This window comes from Notechis scutatus, chromosome 1, assembly GCF_049901735.1.
Source record: "Notechis scutatus isolate UNSWTSFEM ecotype Mainland chromosome 1, rNotScu1.2, whole genome shotgun sequence".
NCBI classification, from domain to species: domain Eukaryota; kingdom Metazoa; phylum Chordata; class Lepidosauria; order Squamata; family Elapidae; genus Notechis; species Notechis scutatus.
The window spans coordinates 254,432,318-254,457,293 of record NC_142009.1 but is presented as its reverse complement, the minus strand read 5'-3'; the positions used below and the strand labels follow the sequence as shown (position 1 = coordinate 254,457,293).

The window sequence follows — 24,976 nt, the reverse complement described above, 5'->3', positions numbered from 1 at the left end:
AATACTGTGGACAAAATATATTTAGATTTCAGCAAGGCATTCGACAAAGTAGACCATAACCTACTTCTTAGTAAGCTAGAAAAAGTGGAATAGATAGCACCACCACTAGATGGACTCACAACTGGCTGGCAAACCATACTCAATGAGTAGTCCTTAATGGGTCTAAATCTACATGGAGGGAAGTAAGCAGTGGGCTGCCACAAGTTTCTGTCTTAGGCCCAGTACTCTTCAATATCTTCATTAACGACTTAGATGAGGAAATAGAAGGGGAACTTACCAAATTTGCAGATGATACTGTTGAGGTAATTCCCCGTTAGGAGAATGAGCACATACAGGGAGATGTATTGAAAGAAGTGTTGAATAATACACACACAGCACACAGATACACTGCACAGTAAATGTAGGGTTTTACTTTCGATAAAGGTTTAAGCAAAGTTCAAGATCAGCAGTCCATAGTCATTCACAGTTAAATCAGTCAGTTTTCAGTCCAGGGATAATCCAATAACAAAGTCCAGTATCATAAACAGTTCAGTAACAGACTTACATCAAATCCATGAATATCAGTCAATTAGGAAAAATGGAGGAACGGCAATACTCTCCAACAGAAGGAAAAAGAGACTCACACTCTCTTCTGAGACTAAGACCAAAACTAAACAACTCCATCTTATGGCCGCTTGAGAAACCACACCCAATTACAGTTTTGCATTTTCTTAAAGACATAGTTTTAAAATGTTTATCCTGGTTTATATATTTTCAACCCAAATAGCTGTTAGGTGACTTACATTCCTAACATTCTCCCCTTTTGGGTAGGACAATATATACAGCCTTACATTCTAAGTCCATAATCTTCACAGCACGCCTTGTGCTTTATAGAGCCTTGGGCCTTTGTAAAATGATCTGCTATATTGTTTTCTGACATACAGTATTCCTGCTTAATCATCTTACTTTGCACACATAGTCTCATATTTAAATATCTTAAATCTGTGTGTTTAGTTCTTGTCTTAACAGCAATATTTGAAGCCATCTGTATTACTGATTGATTATCTTCATAAACAACAATAGGATCTGTTACATTAATTCCCATGTCAATTAATAATTGCTTATACAAAACTAAATCTGTGCATAATAAAGACAAACATGAGAATTCAGCCCATTGTTGACAAACTTAGATGTTTCTGTCTAATAAATCTCCATCCAATCAATGCCTTTCCCAATAATACTACAGTACCCGATGTAGATTTTCGTGTATTTATGTCTGTAGCAAAACTTGCATCAGCATATGCAGTTAAATTCAGTTCATCTTTAGGCTCCAAATACAATGCATAATGCATTGTTTGTTTCAGATATCTTAACACACGTTTAGCAGCTTGCCAGTGCTCAGTTGGCTCAGTTGGCTCAGTGTTAAATCTTGCTAATTGATTAACACTGTATGCAATATCTGGCCTTGACCAATTACTGAGATAAGATAAACTACCAATCAAGGACTGATAAATGTTCTTATCAAAAATAGGACTTTGAACATCAGTATGGCTAAACTTCTGGCTCATTGGTGTTTTAGCCAGCTTACAAAGTTCCATTTTAAAACATTTTAGTAATTGGTTAATTTTATCTGCCTGTGAGATTTTGTATCCTCTCCTAGTTCTATCTATCTTTAAACCAAGATATTGTTTGATTTCTCCTAATTGTTTTATTTTAAATTTCTTTTCTAACAGTGAGATTATTTTAGTAGCTTCTTGTTCAGTTTTGGTGATTAATGCTATGTCACCAGTAAATAATAGCAACAATGACATTACACCATTACTTTCTCTTTAAACAAACATGGATCAGCCATGCCAGCTACAAAACCTATCTTAGTTAATTCTTTAACTAGACATTGGTTCCCCTCATATCCTGATTGCTTCAAGCCATAAAGACTCTTTTTCAATCTCCAGCAATCAGTTGTATTATCATTTTTAATACTTAAAGGTTTCTTTAAATAAATAGTGTGTTGCAACGGTGCATGTAAATATGCCATCTCTACATCCAAATGATTTATAATATATTTCTCCTTAGCTGCCCACACTAATGCTGCCCTTAATGTAGTAGCCTTTGAGACTAGGTGCAAACACCTCATCATAGTCATTTGCTGTCTGATTGAACCCTTGTGCTACTAACCTGGCTTTATGGGTAACAGTCCCATCTACACCTGTCTTCAGTTTATAAATCCATTTACACCCTATGGCATGTTTACCTGGTGGTAACTTAACATTTTCGTATACCTCCAACTTTTTTAATGATTCCAGTTCCTTATCCATTGCTTTCTGCTAAGCAGCCTGATCCTTAGCAGGATACAGTTTTAGTTCACTATAATTACTAGGAACTGTATTCACTTGGCATACAACACTAGCTTGATATTTATCAGGTGGTTGTGTTACTCGGTTTGAACGCCTTGGTAATACAGGGCTAACTGGTGGACTTTCCTGTGCCACCTGTTCCTGTTTTTCTTCCTCCTCCTGTGCCTGTTCTCCTACTTCCTCCTGATCTTCCTCTTTAATGGCTATTTGTGGTTTACTTATTTTATCTCTAGGGACTATTTGGGTGTCAATAATAATATCATTGCTGGATTCCTGTTCCAGTCTATCCCACCCAACATGCTCAAGAAATTTTGCATTAGCACTACAATAAACATGAGCTGTGCCTTGATCCCAGAATCTAAATGATCTATGGTTGGCCTCATAAACCACAAAAATAACTTCTTAGCTCTATGTTGCCCTTTCAGTCTTACTTGTGAGGGAATATGCACCATGCTGGAGCTCCAAATGTGTGTAGGTAACTTAAATTTGGTTTTCTGCCATGGCAATTCTCCAGTTGTTGTATTTACTACATTGTTTAAAACATGGTTACTACACACTACTTTGTTTTCTGTGAAGTGCTGCTAATAGCAGAAGTATCAAATGAACTAGAAAAAAACCAACCGAAGTACAAAGAGCTTCAAGAATGAATCTGAGCCAAATGAACTACTTTGCTTCCTGCAAAGGTTTTGTCATCTTTGCCTTACCTTATACCTTATGGGAGGGGCAATCACTTCACAGCCTTACTACCGAGTCACCCCCTTTGTCCTCTGTCTCGCTGCTGCCAGAGTCTCTGGAGGCAGCACCCCACTTCCAGGTGGTCCTGGCCCCATCTCTGCTTCAGATGGAGGACCCTTGTTTGGGTCCTCTAAAGATTCCCCTGATTGGTCCCTGTTCTTCCCCACTGTCTGATTCTGCTGCCATCTGCACCGATGCCAGTGAACCACAACAGTTTAACTCAGCTCTCAGCACTCTAAATGTTGCCCAGATGAGCTCTTGGGTCAAACTCTGCTTCTCTATTCTTCATAACTGGGACAGATTTAAGTCTTCTAACAATGAGTGACTGAGTTCTATGAGAAGGACCTGTACATTGTTGACCATCAAAAGTAAGACACGCAACCCAATACCCAGAAGGACTACCCTACCTCAACCATTATAAATCTTTTCTTTTCTTTTCTCTTACAACAGTCAGAATATTCCAAAGGAAAAATAAGACAATCCCAAAGTTATCAGTCAGTCCAAACCAAGACAGAGTTCCCACTCTCTCCTCCTAGGGTAGTATCAATCAGAGAAAAAGAAAGTCCAAATCTGTTTCTTAAAATCTTATTGCAATATATTTTAGTCTTTCAATCCTTAAGGCATCTCCTCCAACAAAGTCTTAGCATACAAATATTTTTTTTAGTCCTCTCTTTTCCCACTCATCGCTTAAAGCCAGTTTTCACCTAAAAAAAAATAGATTTCTTAATATTCACTTTTTATTCCGTAGGAAAAGAGGGTAAGCTTTCCTTTCAGCACCACCAAACTGCCACTTTTTTCCTCTTCTAGAAGGTATCATTCAGAAAGTCATACTTTTCAAGATCAGCAGTGCATAGTCATTCACAGTTAAATCAGTCAGTTTTCAGTCCAGGGATAATCCAATAACAAAGTCCAGTATCATAAACAGTTCAGTAACAGACTTACATCAAATCCATGAATATCAGTCAATTAGGAAAAATGGAGGAACGGCAATACTCTCCAACAGAAGGAAAAAGAGACTCACACTCTCTTCTGAGACTAAGACCAAAACTAAACAACTCCATCTTATGGCCGCTTGAGAAACCACACCCAATTACAGTTTTGCATTTTCTTAAAGACATAGTTTTAAAATGTTTATCCTGGTTTATATATTTTCAACCCAAATAGCTGTTAGGTGACTTACATTCCTAACATTCTCCCCTTTTGGGTAGGACAATATATACAGCCTTACATTCTAAGTCCATAATCTTCACAGCACGCCTTGTGCTTTATAGAGCCTTGGGCCTTTGTAAAATGATCTGCTATATTGTTTTCTGACATACAGTATTCCTGCTTAATCATCTTACTTTGCACACATAGTCTCATATTTAAATATCTTAAATCTGTGTGTTTAGTTCTTGTCTTAACAGCAATATTTGAAGCCATCTGTATTACTGATTGATTATCTTCATAAACAACAATAGGATCTGTTACATTAATTCCCATGTCAATTAATAATTGCTTATACAAAACTAAATCTGCGCATAATAAAGACAAACATGAGAATTCAGCCTCCATTGTTGACAAACTTAGATGTTTCTGTCTAATAAATCTCCATCCAATCAATGCCTTTCCCAATAATACTACAGTACCCGATGTAGATTTTCGTGTATTTATGTCTGTAGCAAAACTTGCATCAGCATATGCAGTTAAATTCAGTTCATCTTTAGGCTCCAAATACAATGCATAATGCATTGTTTGTTTCAGATATCTTAACACACGTTTAGCAGCTTGCCAGTGCTCAGTTGGCTCAGTGTTAAATCTTGCTAATTGATTAACACTGTATGCAATATCTGGCCTTGACCAATTACTGAGATAAGATAAACTACCAATCAAGGACTGATAAATGTTCTTATCAAAAATAGGACTTTGAACATCAGTATGGCTAAACTTCTGGCTCATTGGTGTTTTAGCCAGCTTACAAAGTTCCATTTTAAAACATTTTAGTAATTGGTTAATTTTATCTGCCTGTGAGATTTTGTATCCTCTCCTAGTTCTATCTATCTTTAAACCAAGATATTGTTTGATTTCTCCTAATTGTTTTATTTTAAATTTCTTTTCTAACAGTGAGATTATTTTAGTAGCTTCTTGTTCAGTTTTGGTGATTAATGCTATGTCACCAGTAAATAATAGCAACAATGACATTACACCATTACTTTCTCTTTTAAACAAACATGGATCAGCCATGCCAGCTACAAAACCTATCTTAGTTAATTCTTTAACTAGACATTGGTTCCACTCATATCCTGATTGCTTCAAGCCATAAAGACTCTTTTTCAATCTCCAGCAATCAGTTGTATTATCATTTTTAATACTTAAAGGTTTCTTTAAATAAATAGTGTGTTGCAACGGTGCATGTAAATATGCCATCTCTACATCCAAATGATTTATAATATATTTCTCCTTAGCTGCCCACACTAATGCTGCCCTTAATGTAGTAGCCTTGAGACTAGGTGCAAACACCTCATCATAGTCATTTGCTGTCTGATTGAACCCTTGTGCTACTAACCTGGCTTTATGGGTAACAGTCCCATCTACACCTGTCTTCAGTTTATAAATCCATTTACACCCTATGGCATGTTTACCTGGTGGTAACTTAACATTTTCGTATACCTCCAACTTTTTTAATGATTCCAGTTCCTTATCCATTGCTTTCTGCCAAGCAGCCTGATCCTTAGCAGGATACAGTTTTAGTTCACTATAATTACTAGGAACTGTATTCACTTGGCATACAACACTAGCTTGATATTTATCAGGTGGTTGTGTTACTCGGTTTGAACGTCTTGGTAATACAGGGCTAACTGGTGGACTTTCCTGTGCCACCTGTTCCTGTTCTTCTTCCTCCTCCTGTGCCTGTTCTCCTACTTCCTCCTGATCTTCCTCTTTAATGGCTATTTGTGGTTTACTTATTTTATCTTTAGGGACTATTTGGGTGTCAATAATAATATCATTGCTGGATTCCTGTTCCAGTCTATCCCACCCAACGTGCTCAAGAAATTTTGCATTAGCACTACAATAAACATGAGCTGTGCCTTGATCCCAGAATCTAAATGATCTATGGTTGGCCTCATAAACCACAAAAAATAACTTCTTAGCTCTATGTTGCCCTTTCAGTCTTACTTGTGAGGGAATATGCACCCATGCTGGAGCTCCAAATGTGTGTAGGTAACTTAAATTTGGTTTTCTGCCATGGCAATTCTCCAGTTGTTGTATTTACTACATTGTTTAAAACATGGTTACTACACACTACTTTGTTTTCTGTGAAGTGCTGCTAATAGCAGAAGTATCAAATGAACTAGAAAAAAACCAACCGAAGTACAAAGAGCTTCAAGAATGAATCTGAGCCAAATGAACTACTTTGCTTCCTGCAAAGGTTTTGTCATCTTTGCCTTACCTTTATACCTTATGGGAGGGGCAATCACTTCCCAGCCTTACTACCGAGTCACCCCCTTTGTCCTCTGTCTCACTGCTGCCAGAGTCTCTGGAGGCAGCACCCCACTTCCAGGTGGTCCTGGCCCCATCTCTGCTTCAGATGGAGGACCCTTGTTTGGGTCCTCTAAAGATTCCCTGATTGGTCCCTGTTCTTCCCCACTGTCTGATTCTGCTGCCATCTGCACCGGATGCCAGTGAACCACAACAGTTTAACTCAGCTCTCAGCACTCTAAATGTTGCCCAGATGAGCTCTTGGGTCAAACTCTGCTTCTCTATTCTTCATAACTGGGACAGATTTAAGTCTTCTAACAATGAGTGACTGAGTTCTATGCTAACAATCACAAGCACTGATTTAAATGTTTATAGCAAAAATAGAGGAAGGCAAGGCTACAAATGCCAATTCTTATTTGGTAGCCCCTTTAGCTACAGTATGACATAGTATATTCCTTTGCAAAACTGATTCTGCTTTTTGGGCCAATTAACAAACAAAATATTACTGATGTCCAAAATCTGACACAACTGTTTCCTTTAAATGATAAGGAAATCCCTTTATAGGAGAGGCCAAACTTACCAATCAGCTATGGCAGGTTTCCTGGCATCTATGGGACCCCAATCAACAGAGAAAGCAAAGCTACAATGCCCCACAAGAGCAAGTCAACCATTGTTCTTCCAATTCCTTGTTTCAGAAGAAGTCAATGTGATTTGTTAAGGCTGACACCCTCCTAAAACTGTGATAAGGACATCCTGCTCGTAAGCGACCAAACTCCCCAACCAGTTATACCAATCCTGCTTTACATGGCAGAAAGGGCAGTGATCAGAAATAACAAACTACACTACTCTACAAGAACATATCAATTTTATTTTTCATTATTTCTCAAATCCCAGGAAGGCAAACAAAAAAAAAGAACATTTTTACTATCTCTGCAAAATAACTATACTAAAAAAAAAATTGCAAAAAAAAATCCCTTTGGAGATACTCAGTGGAGACTTGGCATTGACCTTGATAATAAGCTCTCCCTAAAGTTTATTATCCTTGCTATTCTGCAAAAAAAATGAAACAGTTGCATATGGTTAAATCTTTTTTAACTTAAATCTTGTAGTGATTCAGATCAGATCAATTTACTCTTGATTTTCAAATCTTAAATTCAAACTGACTCACGCCTCTTTGAAATTCAAACTGGAATTGAACCACAATTGATTTATACTGCCCCAATATATAGTTTCCACTTGAATTACCAAGTCTTTGGTTACCATATCAGAACTCTGTGGTCATTCAAATTCTAACCAGAATCCTTTAAATAGTAAACTTAGTAAAGAATCAAAACAAACTCTGGGCATTTCTATGGTGCAATAAAGGCTGACTTCTGAGCCAAAGTCTAGACCTAGAAAGTGACATATGATAGGACACTGGGCAAAAGACCTGGTTTCATTACCTGGTTCAACATGTTCATTGTCTGAGGTCCAAGAAATCTTATATTACTGCCAACATTTTGCTCCACCTCTCCCTCCTGCACAAGGGTATTTCCAGGAATATACATGGCCACAGATGGCCATTATGATACTTGTACATACTCTTTTTCACAGATGAATATTATGTTACTTGTTAACATAGTTGTTCTCATTGCCAAAGAAATATGTTTAGCAGTGAACATTGTTTTTTTTTCCCCATAGCTATCCCACAGATGCTTTTTCAAGAGGCAAGGAATAAAATCCTTCCATTCCCCATCATCCAGTCAGAGCTGAAGGAGCTTCTTGGATGAAAAGTGAAATATGTTGAAAGAAAAACAAGAAAGTCCAGTTGCCTCTTGAAAAAGTATCTTTGGGATAACTATGACCCGGATGACTGAGAATCTCCATAGACATTCATGTAGTTACTATAGAGCTTTATACAAGTTTTAAATATTAAGCTGCATTTACAGAGAAAATCTCTTATTAGTATTGATGAACTTCTTGTCTGTTTTGTTATAACATACATAAAACAAATCACTTGGAAAACCATTGAATAATGCAAGAATAGTGATTGAAAGATACATTTTTCTTAGATTTTACAAGTGAAGTAAACTTTGTATCCATTTAATAGCAAAATACATTCAAAGCTAGGAGTATGATAAGATTGAAATTACCTAGTGACATCATTGCCTAAATCTATTAATTCATGAATAAGCAACTTTAGGTTGGAGGTAATAAGTTCTTTTTTCTTGTCACTAGTTCAGAATTTATTGTCTGCTTCAGCTCTGATGACAGAAGTACTAATTTATTGCCTTTCCAGATTACATCAACATGCAAGTTTTCCTCTACTCTCTGGTTACTTCATATTTTATTACTGATGCTTTGGAATCCACAAAAGATTGCATTGTTTGAAACTTATTTCTTTCTTATAATTTCAGTAATATCATTCAATTACATTCAGAGGAAATAGCTTTCAATTTTCAGCACAAAGGATATTTTAACAATTCATTCCCCCTTTGTGCTGGTTTTCCCCTTGAAACTATTAAATCATCATCATCATCATCATCATCATCATCATCATCATCATCATCATCATCATCATCATCACCATCCCTATTTTTCTCTTCTGTGGATATTGACTCCAGACTCAGAACTGAATTGTGTTAATTTTCCTAGCTTTGAATGTATCTTTGCTATTGATTTCTTTTGTAGAGAAAAAGGATAGGTTCAGGGGATGTGTATACAAGACAGCTGAGCTGAATACTTTTCCTAATATTTATATTTCTTCATTTCTTTATTTTCAATATTAAAGTCACCCCAAAAGGTAACATTATTCAAATTTAAAATATTGTCTCACAGAAACTGGCTAGAATAAGCAGATTTTTGATGAAAATGGTATATTTTAAAAGCCTAAAGATAATAAAGCTGCTGTCCAAATCCATGAGGATTTGGCTGTTGATGTTCAGATAATGGACTAAAAATAAAAAATAACAAATAATCCTCTTTTTGGTCAGTAAAGGAACTGAGTACTGCAGTAATCAAACTGAGGTGTAATTCCAGTTGTATTTGTGCTGCTTCAGTTATTTTGAGACAATCTCACTGCTGTTTTTTAATGTGTTAGACAGGGCTATGAAGAGCTGGAAAGACAACTTAAAGAAGTCTTTAAAGAAAGAAGCAACATACTTCGCCAGCTGTCAAAGACATCCAAAGAGCTTGAAGGAATTAAAGTAAACCTTCAGGTCAGAATTTATGCCTTTCCTCCTCCTCTACCATAGTTGTAAAATGCATTTGATATTAGCTCTGTGGATATTATTTATTTGACTCTCATGAGGGTAAAATGTGGACATGGGATGTGGACAAATGTACCGTTGCTTTTTCTGCCTTTTCTCTTCACTGTGGGGTTCTTCTGAAGTGTCAGTAGAAATGCCTATATGATCTGTAATTCTGTTTTCTTGGGTGGACTTATGGCATGAAATCTTTTCTGATTATATTCAAGCAAGCATGACTAACTTACCCCCCTTCAGACTCCGCTCCACAAGAGACAGAGGAGAAAAGAATTTTGAATAGGAGCTTACCTATTCATTCACATCAGCTTCCCTTTTTAACACTTCTGTAGAATTATGTAATCCTTTAAAATGAGTATTGATCTAATAATAGTGGAAGGTTTCAAGATTTAGAAGGCAAAATAATGTTGATCCTTCAGTTTTCTTTTCTAATTCTTGTTCCTTTCTGATCACCAGCAACATTTTTTTTAAATTCCTAAATGTGGTATGCTCAATTCCCAGTTCTTCCTAGCAATTAAACTTCTAATAGGGAATAGTTCATTTGGAGAAGACTTATGTAACCCTTCCTCCATTTGTGGTTCAGTGAGAATGCAAGTCAAAGAAATGGAGAAGACAGGAAGCTGAAGATAAAAGCACTTTTAATATTTTATTTTTCATTCTTAATAGCTTGCTCTGTGAGGAAAGAAAGGCAAAATCTTATTTTCTGTCTTAAATCCAATTGGTAGTGTGGGTAAAAAGTACAACATAATATTAGTCTAGGGAAAAAAGTATATCATAATATTAACCGGGAAAACATGATCAGTCCCACCCAAGCATGATGATAACAACTAAACTTTTGCCTAATTTATTTATTCAATTTTTGGAACTACCCATCTCAGTTAATTACTCTGGGTAGTTTACAATTATATTGTGTATACTGATATTTGAGTGAATTTCATGTTCATGTTAAATCAATTTCTGCCTTATGAACCACCCAATTTGTTTGAAATGTTGTTAAGACTTGGCAATAGAAGAACAAAGTTATATCATCCTTACTTTCTTTTCTGTCATAAAATGTACTTTTCACATATAGCCCTTACTACAAAAAGTCACAATGAATAATTTTAGTGGTGAAAATTTTAAGGGGGCTCCTTGTTAACACCTGGTTTCTTCCTTTTGTTATCAGTCTTTGAAAAACGATGAAGCATCAGCAAAAAGCGATGTTCAGAAACTCTTGGAATTAGGCCAGAAACAAAGGTATGATTCAGCATTTATTTGCCTTAACTATTATATTTTCTCATATAAACAGAAAACTGTGGTGAATTCTTACCTTGTTAAGCCAGTCAGTAAAACAAAACATTCGCATAAGAAATGGGTCATAAAAATCAACAATCTGATCTGAAATACTGGTTTCATGTTTTAAAGTTAAAAGGGGAAAAATCTTTTTGCAAGTAGTAAAGTAAACAAAAAAGAACAAGATCAGAATCTTTTTGTTGAACCAATTTTCTACATGGGAAGTTACTTCTATGATATAGTCTATTCCATTTGAAAAAAAAATTCATTTTGCATGCAAAGACCTATCATAAGAAAAACCTTTCAATTGTGAAGTCTCAATTTGTTAAAGCTAATCAGAAACTTTATTTGAGTGCATAACTTCAGATTTATTTTATGGCAATTTCACAGTGATGGAAAATTTTACACTGTCTGGCAGATAAAATCTTACAGTGGTTCTTCTCAAATGTTTAAAGCTGATAGATGCCAAATGAAACAACGTACAGGAAATCAAAAGCAAATGTCCATATGTGATTTAGAGGAGCCCAATAAGGAACTCATTTCTTTTATTAAGAAATCTGAATGGATATATCACAACTATATATTTATACTTTCTAAATACTTTTCAACTCAAGATAGGTAAGGTAAGCAACTCATGCTTACCTACTCAGCATATAATCTTCAAGATGAAATAGGTTTTTTTTAAACTTCTAATTATGACAGTCATATGTGGACATTGAATCAAAGCAATTAATACATAAATGAGTTAGTAAGACCAGGCTCATTATATTTCACAGTTTCTAGATTTTTCCACTGTTTGTCACATATTTAGAATCACTGGACAACAAAGATTTTGGTCCCTGAATACTTTTTGAGCGTATTTTATAAATTTTTGGCTATAGATGTTTTTACACTATATACACAAAATATACAGAAAATACACCTTTTAATACATGCTGGCTATTCTGCATACTGTACATGAAACAAACAACAAAAACATGGAATTGTTGTTGAAGCATGGGCAATTCTCAATGGGATGCAGCCCAGTAGCAGGCTGCAACCTGGGACTTGGGGACCCCTCTCTACAGGTAGCCGTATTCAGTGACCATTTGAAGTTTCAGTGAGGCTGAATAAAGATTTGCAACTAGTCCTTGTAGTTGCTGCTGTTGCAGTGTAGTTACAGAGACAAGTTCATGATTCATCCCTTGGCAATTGGCTCACAATTATAGGTCACAAGAGCCCATGGTCACATGATTAGATTTGGTGACCTGATCTGCCAACTCCCAACAAGCAAAATCAATGGGGAAGCCAGCAGGAGGTTGCAAATGGCAATCACAATCTTGCAGGATTTACCTGAACATCACAACTAGAACTGCTGCAATTGTTGCCATAAGTCAGTGTGGTCACATGGCTTCTCAGTTTATGACTGTGTTGCTTAAGGGCAGACTTGCTGGTACCAATTATTGTAATTAATGAGAGACTACCTGCACCGAATCTCTAATTCTTAGTAGTTTTGCATCTGAGTTCTAATGCCATCCATTGGCTGATGAATGCCATTACCCAAGGAAATACTGCAGATGTATGCAAGCTGAATAGCAATAGCACTTAGACTTACATACCACTTCACGGTGCTTTACAGCAGGGGTCCCCAACCACCGGTCCGCGGACCGGTACCGGTCCGTGGAACAAGTCCTACCGGGCCGCTGGTTTGCTGGGCACCGCCATCTTTTTGATGAAAAAGTGCTTCCGTGAGCTTTTCCAGGGTAGAAAGCTCACCGGAAGCACTTTTCATCAAAAAGATAGCGGCATCGCGCTTCGTGAGCTTTTCCGGGTGAAAGCCATTTCTACCGGAAAAGCTCACGAGCGCTGAGCGCCGCCATCTTTGATGAAAAAGTGCTTCCGGTGAGGTCACCGGAAGCACTTTTTCATCAAAAAGATGGCGGCGCCCAGCTGATGCCGTACCGGGCTGCGGCACCCAGCTGATGCTGGTACCGGGCCGCGGCATAAAAAAGGTTGGGGATCACTGCTTTACAGCACTCTCTAAAGAGTTTATAGAGTCAGCATATTGCTCCCAACAATCTGGCTCCTCATTTTACTGACCTTGGAAGGATGGAAGGCTGAGTCAACCTTGAGCCAGTGAGACCCAAGCTGCCAAACTGCTGGCAGCTAGTGATCAGCAAAGTAGCCTGCAGCATTGCATTCTAACTACTGTGTCACCGCGGCTCTCTGAAGATCATCAGTCAGTGGAATATTTTCACATTTGCATGTTCTTGTTTAACCTATTTTCATCACCGATTACACTGCCTCCAAGTTTCCAAAGAGTTTCTACAAAATAGGCTTTGGCTTTTCCACTTTATCCTATGCTTTTTTTCTTAGCATAGGTCAGGCTAAGTTTATTTTATTTATTCAGAAAATTTATTTGCTGCCCATCTTGTATCCAATGACTCTAAACCAAAAAAGACATTAAAATCAACAGTAATGCACACAGTAGATAAAATCATTGACCATTACAAAGGAAACTGTGGCAGTTGGACATACAGTAGGTGAGGAGATGGGATTAGGTTTTAATTAATCAACCTTCTCCAATATGAAGCTTGGGGTCTCCAAGTTCTCCGGCATAGCCAGGTCTTAAGGCTCTCTCAAAACATCAGGAGGGTGGGAACCAATCTCACTTCAGAGAGTAAGATGTTCCAGAGGGCAGAAGCCATGGCAGAGAAGGCTCCTGGTTCCCACCAGCTGAAATTCCTTGGCTGATGGGATCCTCAGCATGCCCCCTCTGCCAGCATTGGTGGTGTGGGCCAATCCCATTAGGATGAGATGGTACCTTAAGAAGCATGGATCCATACCATGCAAGGTTTCCAGGAGCATTTGCTGAAGCCATCCAGTCTGGTATTGTGGTTAGCCAGCAGCAGATGCAGATGGCTGAGGAGAGCGAGGACTCTGATGAAGGGCCAGGACCACCAGGATGTGAACTCCTGCCTTCAGAGATTGGGGGAGCTGGCAGCAGTGATGAGGAGATTCCTGAGGAGCCTGTGCCAAGTGCACGTGCATGAAGGATTGCTTGGAAGAAAGAACAATTACAGCAGCACAGGCAACTCATGAGTAAGGCTGCAAGGTAATGGCCCCTCCCTCAAGAGGATAAAAGGCAGGTTTGGAAAAGTGTTCTTTTTTTTTTTAAACAAAGTTTTTATTTTTTACAGCAAACATATGAACAAAACATAAAAACATAAAACCCTCTTTCAATTATATACATACAGTGTGTCAGTTGGTTACAATCTTTTGTGCTATCCTTTTTTTTTTTTACCATTACTCACATGTTATATAAATTCTCACCTTATCAGTCTAGCTTGTTTGGAAAAGTGTTCTTTGCAGACAGCAAAGAAGCTCTGAAACTCAACTGGTGGACATCTTAGTTTGTGTTTGGATAATTTTGTAAATTAGTTCTTATCTCTGGGTTTTTGGCAGCCTTGACAAACAATTTGGCAAGGCTCTTTCTTGTCGGAGCTAATTAGTAGAAAGCAGCCTTCAGAACAGAATTCATTATTAAACCTTAAAAGGTGGGGGCTGTGTCCTTTGTTTGTGTTTGTTCTTTGGGAACCCGGTTGGGTTAGAACATCTGGAGGATCTAAGCACATTTATGCCAGCACTAGATGAAAGGGCTCTCTGCCTTCTTTGCTAGTGTAAGTCCCTCAGGAGAAGACCAAGAAAGGCTCCAGAACAAACTGAAATGGATCAGGATGGTCATACATTAGAAGTGAGAGGATCTCATTCACTTTGTGAAGACGCTTGGAGAGACTGCTATGCTTAAAGCATTATCCAACTGAAACTTAACACAGTTCTCCTAGAGGCTGGCTTTTTAGTGATACTTCTTAGAAAAAATACCCAGTTCTTAGGAATGTTATTGAGCCAATTCAGTTTGTTTCGAGAAACTTCTACAAAACTTCTACCAATCCATTTTCCTTCCATTATCCCCATAATCGACCTGATCTCTCAGCCTAGGATCCAGCTCTTTTCTTCCTGGTTCCACAAACTCAAATCTAGCTTTTCCTGCACAGGAATCCACTTTTTTTTTTTTCTTTGACATCCAACTTAGCATCTGTTTTTCCATTTTCATTGCCTTCTAAAATCCAGCTTTGTATTTATTATTGTAAGGATAGACAGTGAAGATTTAGGAGGGGAATATGTATGCACGATTATGTTTGGGTCTGTGAGTAGGAATGGGTTTCTGTTCATTTGCATAAAAAGTGGATTCGGAGCAGAGTAAATGAAAAATGAAGATCTCTCTTGGCTATGAGCACATTGGGTAAATTTGGAAAGGCCAAATTTGGATAGGACTTTACCAACTTTACATTCATCTTGCCTAACATTGTTGAGTTAAAATGAAAGGGATTTCCTTGTGCTGTATATGGCACCTTGCATTACCAAGAAAATGTGGAATACAGATATAAATACTCTTATACATTCTTTTAGGAAGTCCAAATAGGATAACACTATCATATCTTACAGTATATTATAATATTTTTGGTGCAGATATTTCAATAGGAAATAAACATTCACTAAAAGAATGCTGTGAAAGGAATTGGAAACATAGTAAGCATTTAATAGGAACAGAAGCTCACTTATGTATTATAGCAATAGCAGAATTATATGCTTAGCTGGCCATCAACAACTAAAAAAACATACACAACTAAGCACTACATAAATACTATGCATAGACTATCCCAAAGCGCACATTCTGGTGAGAAAGAAGTTTCCTGAGGATAGCAATAGCACTTAGACTTATATACTGCTTCACGGTGCTTTACAATAATCTTTAAGTAGTCTACAGAGTCAGCATATTGCCCCCAACGATCTGGCTCCTCATTTTATCCACCTCAGAAGGATGGAAGGCTGAGTCAACAGTGAGCCTGGTGAGATTCGAACTACCAAATTGCAGTCAGCCAGCAGTCAGCAGAAGTAGCCTTATAGTGGATGTGTCTTTGGAAACATATATATCCAATCTGATATCTGCAATAGAAACTCAATAGGCATGTGATTTGACTCATAGAAAAAAAATATCATTTCCTGACACTAATGAAGCTTAAGATCTGCCTTTGTTTCTCTAAGAATACAAGATCATGTGTCTTTTTCTAATGATTGTTAAAGAACATAATTTTGTAACTAGGGGACACCCTTTTTAAACAGGAATACTAAGAATTACATTTAACATTTAACCAGCATTTTGCTCATTTGTTTTAAAATAAAATGCAGAATGGTTTCCACTTACAATAATCTCATTCAGATTCAACACACCATTGTTTAGAGTATCTTTGCTTATGGCAATTGCACTTTTTTTGACCATCCAGAATTATTCAAGTGGCAATATCTTGCACAGCAGGCTTATATAGTGGATACAAAGACAGGCAATTTCCTATTTCTGAATTTTGCTTTAGGAATTTTTACTGGTATGCACTGGTTATTTTATTTAGCTTTATTAGTAAGCCACTTCAGAAAACCAGCAACAATAGCTGTTTGGTGTAATTAAAAGTGCCTTGTCATGAAATAAGAGAAAACAAAGGCATTGTTTCATAATGGACAACAGAGATGAAGTTTGTGTTTTGTTTCTTCAATAAACTAGGGAAGAAATGAAATCGCTCCAGGAAACCTTTCAAAAACAGCTTAATGAGGCAACTGAGAAGGCAGAAAAGCAGCAGGCCACAGTAAGTGACTTTCCTCTATTATTTTCATCAGTGTTTCCATGTCCCGTCCTTTTCAAATTCTTCAGACACACCTTTACAAATGAATATCGACAAGCCTAACAATTTAGGTTTCTTCTATTTTCAAATTTCAACATCTTTCCATTTAATTCAAAAATGGGTATGATATTGGTAATACTTGGTAATAGTTTTCTTTAAAAAAAAAGGAACACAACAAAATTCTCACCAATCCCTATTCATGAACAAAGCTGCTGATTTAAACTAATTGTAAAAAAAGTGTGTGTGTGTGTGTGCATTGTAAAAAGTGTGTGTGTGTGTTTAGATGTATAAATATACATTCATCTAAATAGGCACATATACATAAATTGGGGAATATTATTTAAGTAAGTACAGCATTGGATACTTTTATGAAGCATATCTTGTGATTACTAACCAACGGAACTAACCAATTCTTTGGTGATTCCAAAGGAGAACTCATTTGAGAATCTCCCATGTATTTATTTATTTATGCATTGAGTATATGTTTAGATCACCCAACTTCCATCAATGGGAGATGCCCTAAAATGAATAGCATATATCACTATGTCAGAAATATCCTGAGGCATGCTATGTGTGCTTTGGTGCATGTTTAAGAAGCTTTGCTCTCAAACTTGTCATTGGTATGATAGAATGGTATTATCAAGACTGTTGGGTCTTACACAATTACCGTAATAATAACACAATCTGTTTCCATGTTACTGCATGTTATTCATTATGCAAGCTGACACAGCACATTTTGAGCATACATGAAACACATTTAGGAAGTGCATAATTGAAAACCATGTGTTTTAGAGGAGAGAACTCTATATCAAAACCCCATAATCAGTTCAGAAAAAGTAGGGGGGGGACAACCATCAATTATGCAATTAGAGTTCTTTAGCTGAATTTCATAGGTTCAGGATGACCCACATGGTGGCAGAAGGGTCATATAATTGACTCACAGGTGAAATTAGAAGCATTCATTTTAGCTAACCTACTTGATGAAAGATCATGGGGATAGTAAATTCTGCTTTGGAATGGCGATCTTTATACAATGCAGCCTTTGCCACAGATCTAATTGTAAATAGGTTGTGACATATAGATATGCAGGGTGATTATATACATTTTTTTTCTCACAGTATATCTATCTATCTATCTATCTATCTATCTATCTATCTATCATCTATCTATCTATCTATCTATCTATCTATCTATCCATCCATCCATCTATCCATCCATCCATCTGAATACAGCACATTGCACGAACAGTATTACAATAATATGCTGTACCAATTTATCTAAAAAATAAAATCCATTAATCTCAGTGGGCTATTCCTGAGTAGAGAGCTATACAATTGCACTGAATGAAAATTACAGACATGATTTGGATCAGTGCAAGTGTTGTTATTTAAAACTACAATTAGGAGAAGGAGGGGGAAAAAGCCTCTTTCCCATGACATTTAAGACTAATGTCTTGAGGGTCTTATCTGTAAAAATATCAGCACACACAGTGCAAGGGTTGAGGGTCTCCCTCCTTTTGTGGGCAATAAATTTGATGAAACACCCCAAGCTTCTTACTGCAGCAATTCTGATGACTGAAATGAATTCAACTACCAAATGTATTATAAGAAATAGACCTAAGATGTTTTAGAACAGCCACCATAAAAATGATGATAATGTGTGGAGGAGGAGGAGGAGGAGGAGGAGGGAACATAATTTTCCATTCCTTCCTCTCTCAGTGTTTTGCAGCAAATGTAAAAGGCTATGTCACTAATTATATTTTGCTATTTCATGTTTGTCTTAAAACAGAACTATTCCTAGTCCCAATTTTACTTGTGTGCAAACTTTCAAACTTGCAGAGATGAAAAATATACTTTAACAACCAAATTCACATGAAATATGAGGTCATGTTTTATTTCCTGAAATTTTGTTAAACTCTTTGGAAGCTGGATGCATCCATATATAATTTCAATCCAGAGAAGGACTTCCAAATGGGTGTTTTCAACTGTTTAGCAATTATCCTAAGGAATACATTTGCAGATTCAATAAAAAATAATCGTATTTTTCAGAAACTTTAAGGTTATGGTATATCCTGTCTGGTTTAACTGTCTGGTTTGGTTCTGCAACCCAACAAGACAGACACAGACTTCAGAGAATAATTAGGACTGTAGAAAAAACAATTACTACCAACCTGCCTTCCATCGAGGACATAAACTCTTCCAACTCCTACCCTCAAAATGACGTTATAGAGCACTGCACAGCAGAACAACTAGACACAAGAACAGTTTTTTTCCCAAATGCCATCACTCTGCTAAACAAATAATTCCCTCAACACTGTCAAACTATTTACTAAGTCTGCATTACTATTACTATTAATCTTCCCATTGTTCCTTTCACCCATCTCCTCGCACTTATGACTGTATGACTGTAACTTTGTTGCTTGCTCCTTATGATTTTGATTGACTGTTTCCTAGTATGATTTGATTGCTTATTGCACCCTACGACTATTATTAAGTGTGGTACCTTATGATTCTTGATGAATGTATCTTTTCTTTTATGGACACTGAGAGCATTTGCACTAAGACAAATTCCTTGTGTGTCCAAGGAACACACTTGGTACAAGGTACACTTGGCCAATAAAGAATTCTATTCTATTCTATGCTATCCAATGGGGGAAAATGCCTAGAAAAGATATTATGCCAGATATTATGCCATGTAGTCTTAGAAAAACAGGTATCTTTTTTCAAATGTGGAGGCAAGTTTATGCCAACACTTATCTATGTACTCTGAATCCTCTGGAGCATAGCAATCAGGAACACTGTTTAGACTGTGCCTTCTTGCCCATGTATCTATCTCCTGTCTACAATCGAGTCCTTTCAGCATTTCCAAGAAGATTCCACACCTATTTGCACTCTGATTCAGTGATGGCATAGATAAACCTCCAAGTGGCCTCAATATCTCTCAGAATGAGTGCTAATAACCAGATGACCGGGGGAAATGTGATACTTCCATCCCTCACCCCCTCACCCCCAATCCTGTCAGAACTGATGAAGCTTTTTGGATGACAAACAAAACATATTCAAGGAAAAAAAGAACTCCAAGGACATTCCTTTGCCTTTTGAAAAGTTCTTTTGAGACAACCATGACCGGGATGATGAGAATCTCTATAGACATAGATCAAAATAGTTTTTATTTAATGAACTCTCTAGTCAGACTCACACAGAAAGACAAAACTAAACAAAAATCCTACATGCTAAATAATGGGGGGAAGTCAGGTGGAAGGGATAATACATTTAAGTTTTAAAACTTTAACACCATTTTCTCAATGATTCAGACTTCAGTTTACCATCTTGAACTGATAAGATGAACTCCCCCTTCTGTGCTGCTCTGACCTTTTTTTCGTTTCCCAAAATGCTGTTGGTTTATACAGATTTTCCCAATGAGTCATACCTAGCAGATAATTAATTATTCTTAAAGAGAAAGATAAATTGATATAGAGAAATAGCCAGCTATTTTCTCTTAGCTATCCATTCCTATAGCCAACTAACTGAAAATACTCTGAATTGATGAAAGCAAGTTAGGCGGAAAAACAAATCTGGTCACATTGCCAATTTCAAAAGCCGATACAAAAATTTATGCCGCCGGATAAGGACTGAATGCACCAATTATCACATTAAACAAGAGGAAAACCTTCTACGCACCAATTCCACCCGCGCTTTTTACAATTTTGTAAACAACAAACTAAAAGACTCAAGGTCCATCCCATCCCTGATAGTACCTAATGATAAAGACTGCAACGATGACACCATTAAAGCCAACATCTTTAACACATTCTTTGGCTCAGTATATATAAACAGCAATGGATCATACCCAGTATTTCCTAGCCGAACCACAGAAAACTACAATGATCTAATACATATTGATTTTACAGAAGACAATGTTGAAAAAGCACTACGTAATCTAAAACCATCTCTATCTATTGGACTGGACGGAATATGTGCCTACTTCTTAAAAAAGCTATCCACTTGCCATAGCAGAAACTCTAAGCATAATCTTTGAAAAATCTTTCAGGACCAGCTCCTTGTCTAACCTATGGTCACAAGCCACGGTCATCCCCATCTTCAAAAAGGGAGACCCCAGCCTAGTTGAAAATTACAGACCAATCTCCTTATGCTGCATCACTTGTAAAGTCATGGAATCAATTATTAACCAATCCATTATCCTCCACTTAGAGACAAACAACCTACTCTCCAATAAACAATTTGGTTTCAGAAAAAAACTATCCTGTAATCTGCAACTCTTACACTGCAAAAACATATGGACTACACAACTCGATCAGGGCAAAGCAATAGACGCAATCTACATAGACTTCTGTAAAACCTTTGATTCAGTGGTACATGACAAACTACTCCTAAAACTAAAATCTTATGGTATCTCTGGACAACTGCATAACTGGATAGAAGCATTCCTGTCAAACAGACAACGAATGGTCAAAATTGGAAGTGTCCTATCAAATTCTGTACCTATCAATAGTGGTGTCCCCCAAGGCAGTGTTCTAGGACCAACTCTTTTCATACTCTACATAAATGACCTCTGTGATCATATTAAGAGCAACTGCGTTCTCTTCGCTGATGATGTAAAGCTATTCAACACCACAGACAATACTGCTACCCTTCAAAAAGACCTTGACTATGTATCAGAATGGTCAAACAAATGGCAACTTCAAATCTCAACAAATAAATGCTCTGTCTTACATATTGGAAAAAAAAATCAGAAATAACATACAAGCTGAATAGTCAAGACCTTGTTGATGATCCAAGCTCTGTAAAGGACCTTGGAATACTCATCTCTAATGATCTAAGTGCTAGAGCTCACTGTAACTACATAGCCAAAAAGGCATTAAGAGTTGTTAACCTAATCCTACGTAGCTTTTTCTCTGGTAATATCACACTACTAACTAGAGTATACAAAACATTTGCTAGACCAATACTCGAACACACTATATATAGAAATGAACCGCTCTCTGTAACTGATATTTTTGACCTCTTGGCTTGACCCTAAATGAGCTAAATATTGAGCACAATTCAGAGAATGAATGCAAAATATGGAAAAGGAGCTCCTTTCAAAGGTCTACACATATTTCAGCAAGTAAAAAGTTTTACGAACTCTGTTTCTAAAGATGTTTGGGTAGTTAAAAGCTCTATTGTGTCTAGCTGATGCATCCTTTCAGAGACATTTTCTTACTTAAACAGAGAAACAAAATGACCATGGATGGGCAAAAAAAACAACAACCCAGAATGGGAGCAACTTTCAACTTCCTGATAGCTACCCCATTGATGTTGCTTCTGAAAAGCTGACAGAGAGCATTGGAAAATCATTCCTCCTTCTCCTTGGCTGACCTACAAATCTGCCTGCCACTTTGCTGGTGGAGGGGGAACAAAAGGAGCCATGGACCATAAATAAAACTTCATCCCCATTACCCATCTATCATGTCCCCAGACGTCTTTCCTCTGAGGAGGAAGAGCACTTACCTGTAAACCATGGATGTAGCCCTGCCAGCCCTACTTTGTATGTAGGTATCTGAGTCACTCCTTCATCCTCCCCTTGTTACCAACCACTATTAAAAGATTTCAAATTGTACCATTTGTTCCAAAGCAGCCAATCAACACTTATTCATTGGGCTTTGCCACCAGCTGATTGGCCACAGCAGTAGGAGCAGGCACAACGTTCCACTTCTTGCCAGCTTCTTCAATGATTTTGCTTGTGGAAAGTTGTCAGGGAGCATAAGGAATCACTCCTCCTCTTTGCTTGACCCATGGAACTGCCTACCATTTTGCTTGGGGGTGGGGAGGGAGAGGAATAGAGGCAGCAATGCTTCCCATTCCAGTATGTCCCAAAGAGCCTCCTCAATCCTAGAAAAAAGAGGGTTCACCTGTCAACCACTGGTGTCCTCCAACAAGCTCTTCCTTACCAGCAGGTATCTGTATTGCTCTCTCACCCTTCCTTCACTTACTACTATCATTAAGAGATGCCTTGGTTCCAAATCAGTCAATCACTGTTTGCCTTGACCCCATCCAATTGGTTGCAGGATCCAGAAGGAAGCAGGAAAGAGGCCCCTCATCTTCCCTTGCACTCTGCAACCTATGAGTTTACGGGAAGTGTAGTCAAAGGGCATAGTAACACTGAAGTGACTACAACTTTCTCAAATTCTCAAAGGAGTCATGGTTCCCAGCATTCTGCAGGTTACCCATTTGAGTTACCATGATTTAATAACTGTTGTTCAAGATCTTCCAATTTCAAATGTTTTAGCAGTATATAGAATAACTGGAACAAATATACTAAATGCTACTAAAAAGCAATCATTAATAATTGTATTCCTTTTTAAAAATAATAATGATGATCCTCAGATCCTTTCATGAAACATTTCTTCAGGCACTTGAAGACTTTTTACAAATGAGTAAATAGATTTCCATATGTTCTACATCTGATCTTTATTGTTAAATTACTTCTTCTGAGGGCATTTAGTAACATAGTGGTAAATTACATGGTGAAAGACTTAGTAGAACAACATAGCTATACAGTCTCTATTGACTGCTCCATTATGAAATTGCTACACTCCTAGATTAAATCTCTCTGAAGAAATAAAACTGCAACCCGCTGTGGACATTCAACTCAGAGATAATAGTAGCTGAATTGCGATATTAAGGATTGCAATATCAATCTAACATGCATTTTTAAAAGAAGTTGCTGTAAAAAATTCCCAAGGCCTCTCTACAAGTGTTACATCACATTTTATTTATATATTTCCTAAATTCATACAAATGTTTGGTGAAAAAGCAATGTAAATCCAATGTAAAGCAGTGTATTCATATGTTTACAGAAACATACTTCTCTTTCAATCATACTGAAGATACTAGTAGAGATGAATGCATCTTTCACTTTTGGTTTCTTGCTTTTAAATTCAACCCATTCAGTTTTTGCATTGGTTTATAATTTTTCAAGGAACAGAAAAATTGAGATGATTTTCAGGCATTTCTTCCCAAGAGCTGCATATATGTGCAATTTGTCCAATATAAATTTTTGTGACTGAAGGCAAATATACAGTACATGTCCCAGGATAATGTTGCAGGATCCAGTCTGAGTAAGTCACTGGGACCAGGGTTTTCTTCTTCCAAGCTTTCAGACTCGTGCTAGAGCCCATCCTCAGGGAACGTCTCTCTTCCAAAATGTTGTGTCACTTGCCTGTTTTTTGTCTTTCGTTTAGCATTTAATATGATAATTCCTCAGCATTTAGTAGTAGAGAAACTGGGCCTTTTAGGCTTCAGTACTCCTTTGTGCAATTGGATTCTTGATTTTCTTACTGATAGACCCCTGTACGTGCATAATACCATGTTCTTGACCACAGGTTCTCCTCAAGGCTATATCCTAATTCTGCTGTTGTTCACTCTGCTGATCCATGGCTGTTGTGCGAGGTTTGCTACCAACCATATTGTGAAGTATGCAGATGATACAACAGTGGTGGGCCTTATTCAGGATAATAATGAGAGTATTACTGGGAGGAAGTAGAGGGCTTGATGAACTGGTATAATAAAAACAGCCTGATTTTAAATATAGGAAAAACAACAGAGATCATTGTCAATTTCAGAAAAGGCAGGTACAGCTGTATACCTCTGTGTATTAATGATTCAATTGTGAAGATTGGTTATGTACACTGAGATTATATGCATCAAGACAAATTCCTTGTGTGTCTAATCACACTTGTCCAATAAAGAATTTATTCATCATTCATTCATCAAGGTGGTCAGTAGTATCAAGTTTCTGGATGTGTAGCTGATGAGCAGGTTAACTTGGTCACTCAACAGGGAGACACAGGTGAAGCGGACACAACAGTGCCTGCATTTTCTATGTCATTATGAGAAAAACAGATTTGCTTTCCCCTGTCCTTACACTTTTATAGAGGGACAATTGAAAGCATCCTTTCATATTGTAATACTATGTGGTTTGGAAGTACTACTGTTTCAGACAGGAAGGGTATACAGAGAGTGGTGAGGATGGCAGAAAAGATTACTGGAAGTTCATTTCCTTCAATCCAGGACATAGCATGCAAGTGATGCTTGACCAGGGTCCGCACTATTGTCTGGGATTCTACACATTCTCTCCATGACCGGTTTTCTTTGTTACCTTCTGGGAGAAGGCACTGTGGTAACCAAAGCAGAACTAGATTCTGAAATAGCTTTGTAGC

At 37.3% G+C, this 24,976-nt stretch overlaps 1 protein-coding gene across 3 annotated transcripts in view; it reads left to right on the top strand.

Moving 5' to 3' along the window:
* LUZP2 (leucine zipper protein 2) overlaps positions 1-24,976 on the top strand; it is a 393,008-nt gene that overhangs the window by 186,382 nt on the left and 181,650 nt on the right. For all 3 annotated transcript variants that reach the window (XM_026664758.2, XM_087951089.1, XM_087951090.1), the window contains exons 2-4: positions 9,607-9,724; positions 10,935-11,005; positions 16,638-16,719. In XM_026664758.2, coding sequence (XP_026520543.1) covers positions 9,607-9,724; positions 10,935-11,005; positions 16,638-16,719 — 271 coding nt within the window. The remainder of the gene's footprint in view (positions 1-9,606; positions 9,725-10,934; positions 11,006-16,637; positions 16,720-24,976) is intronic.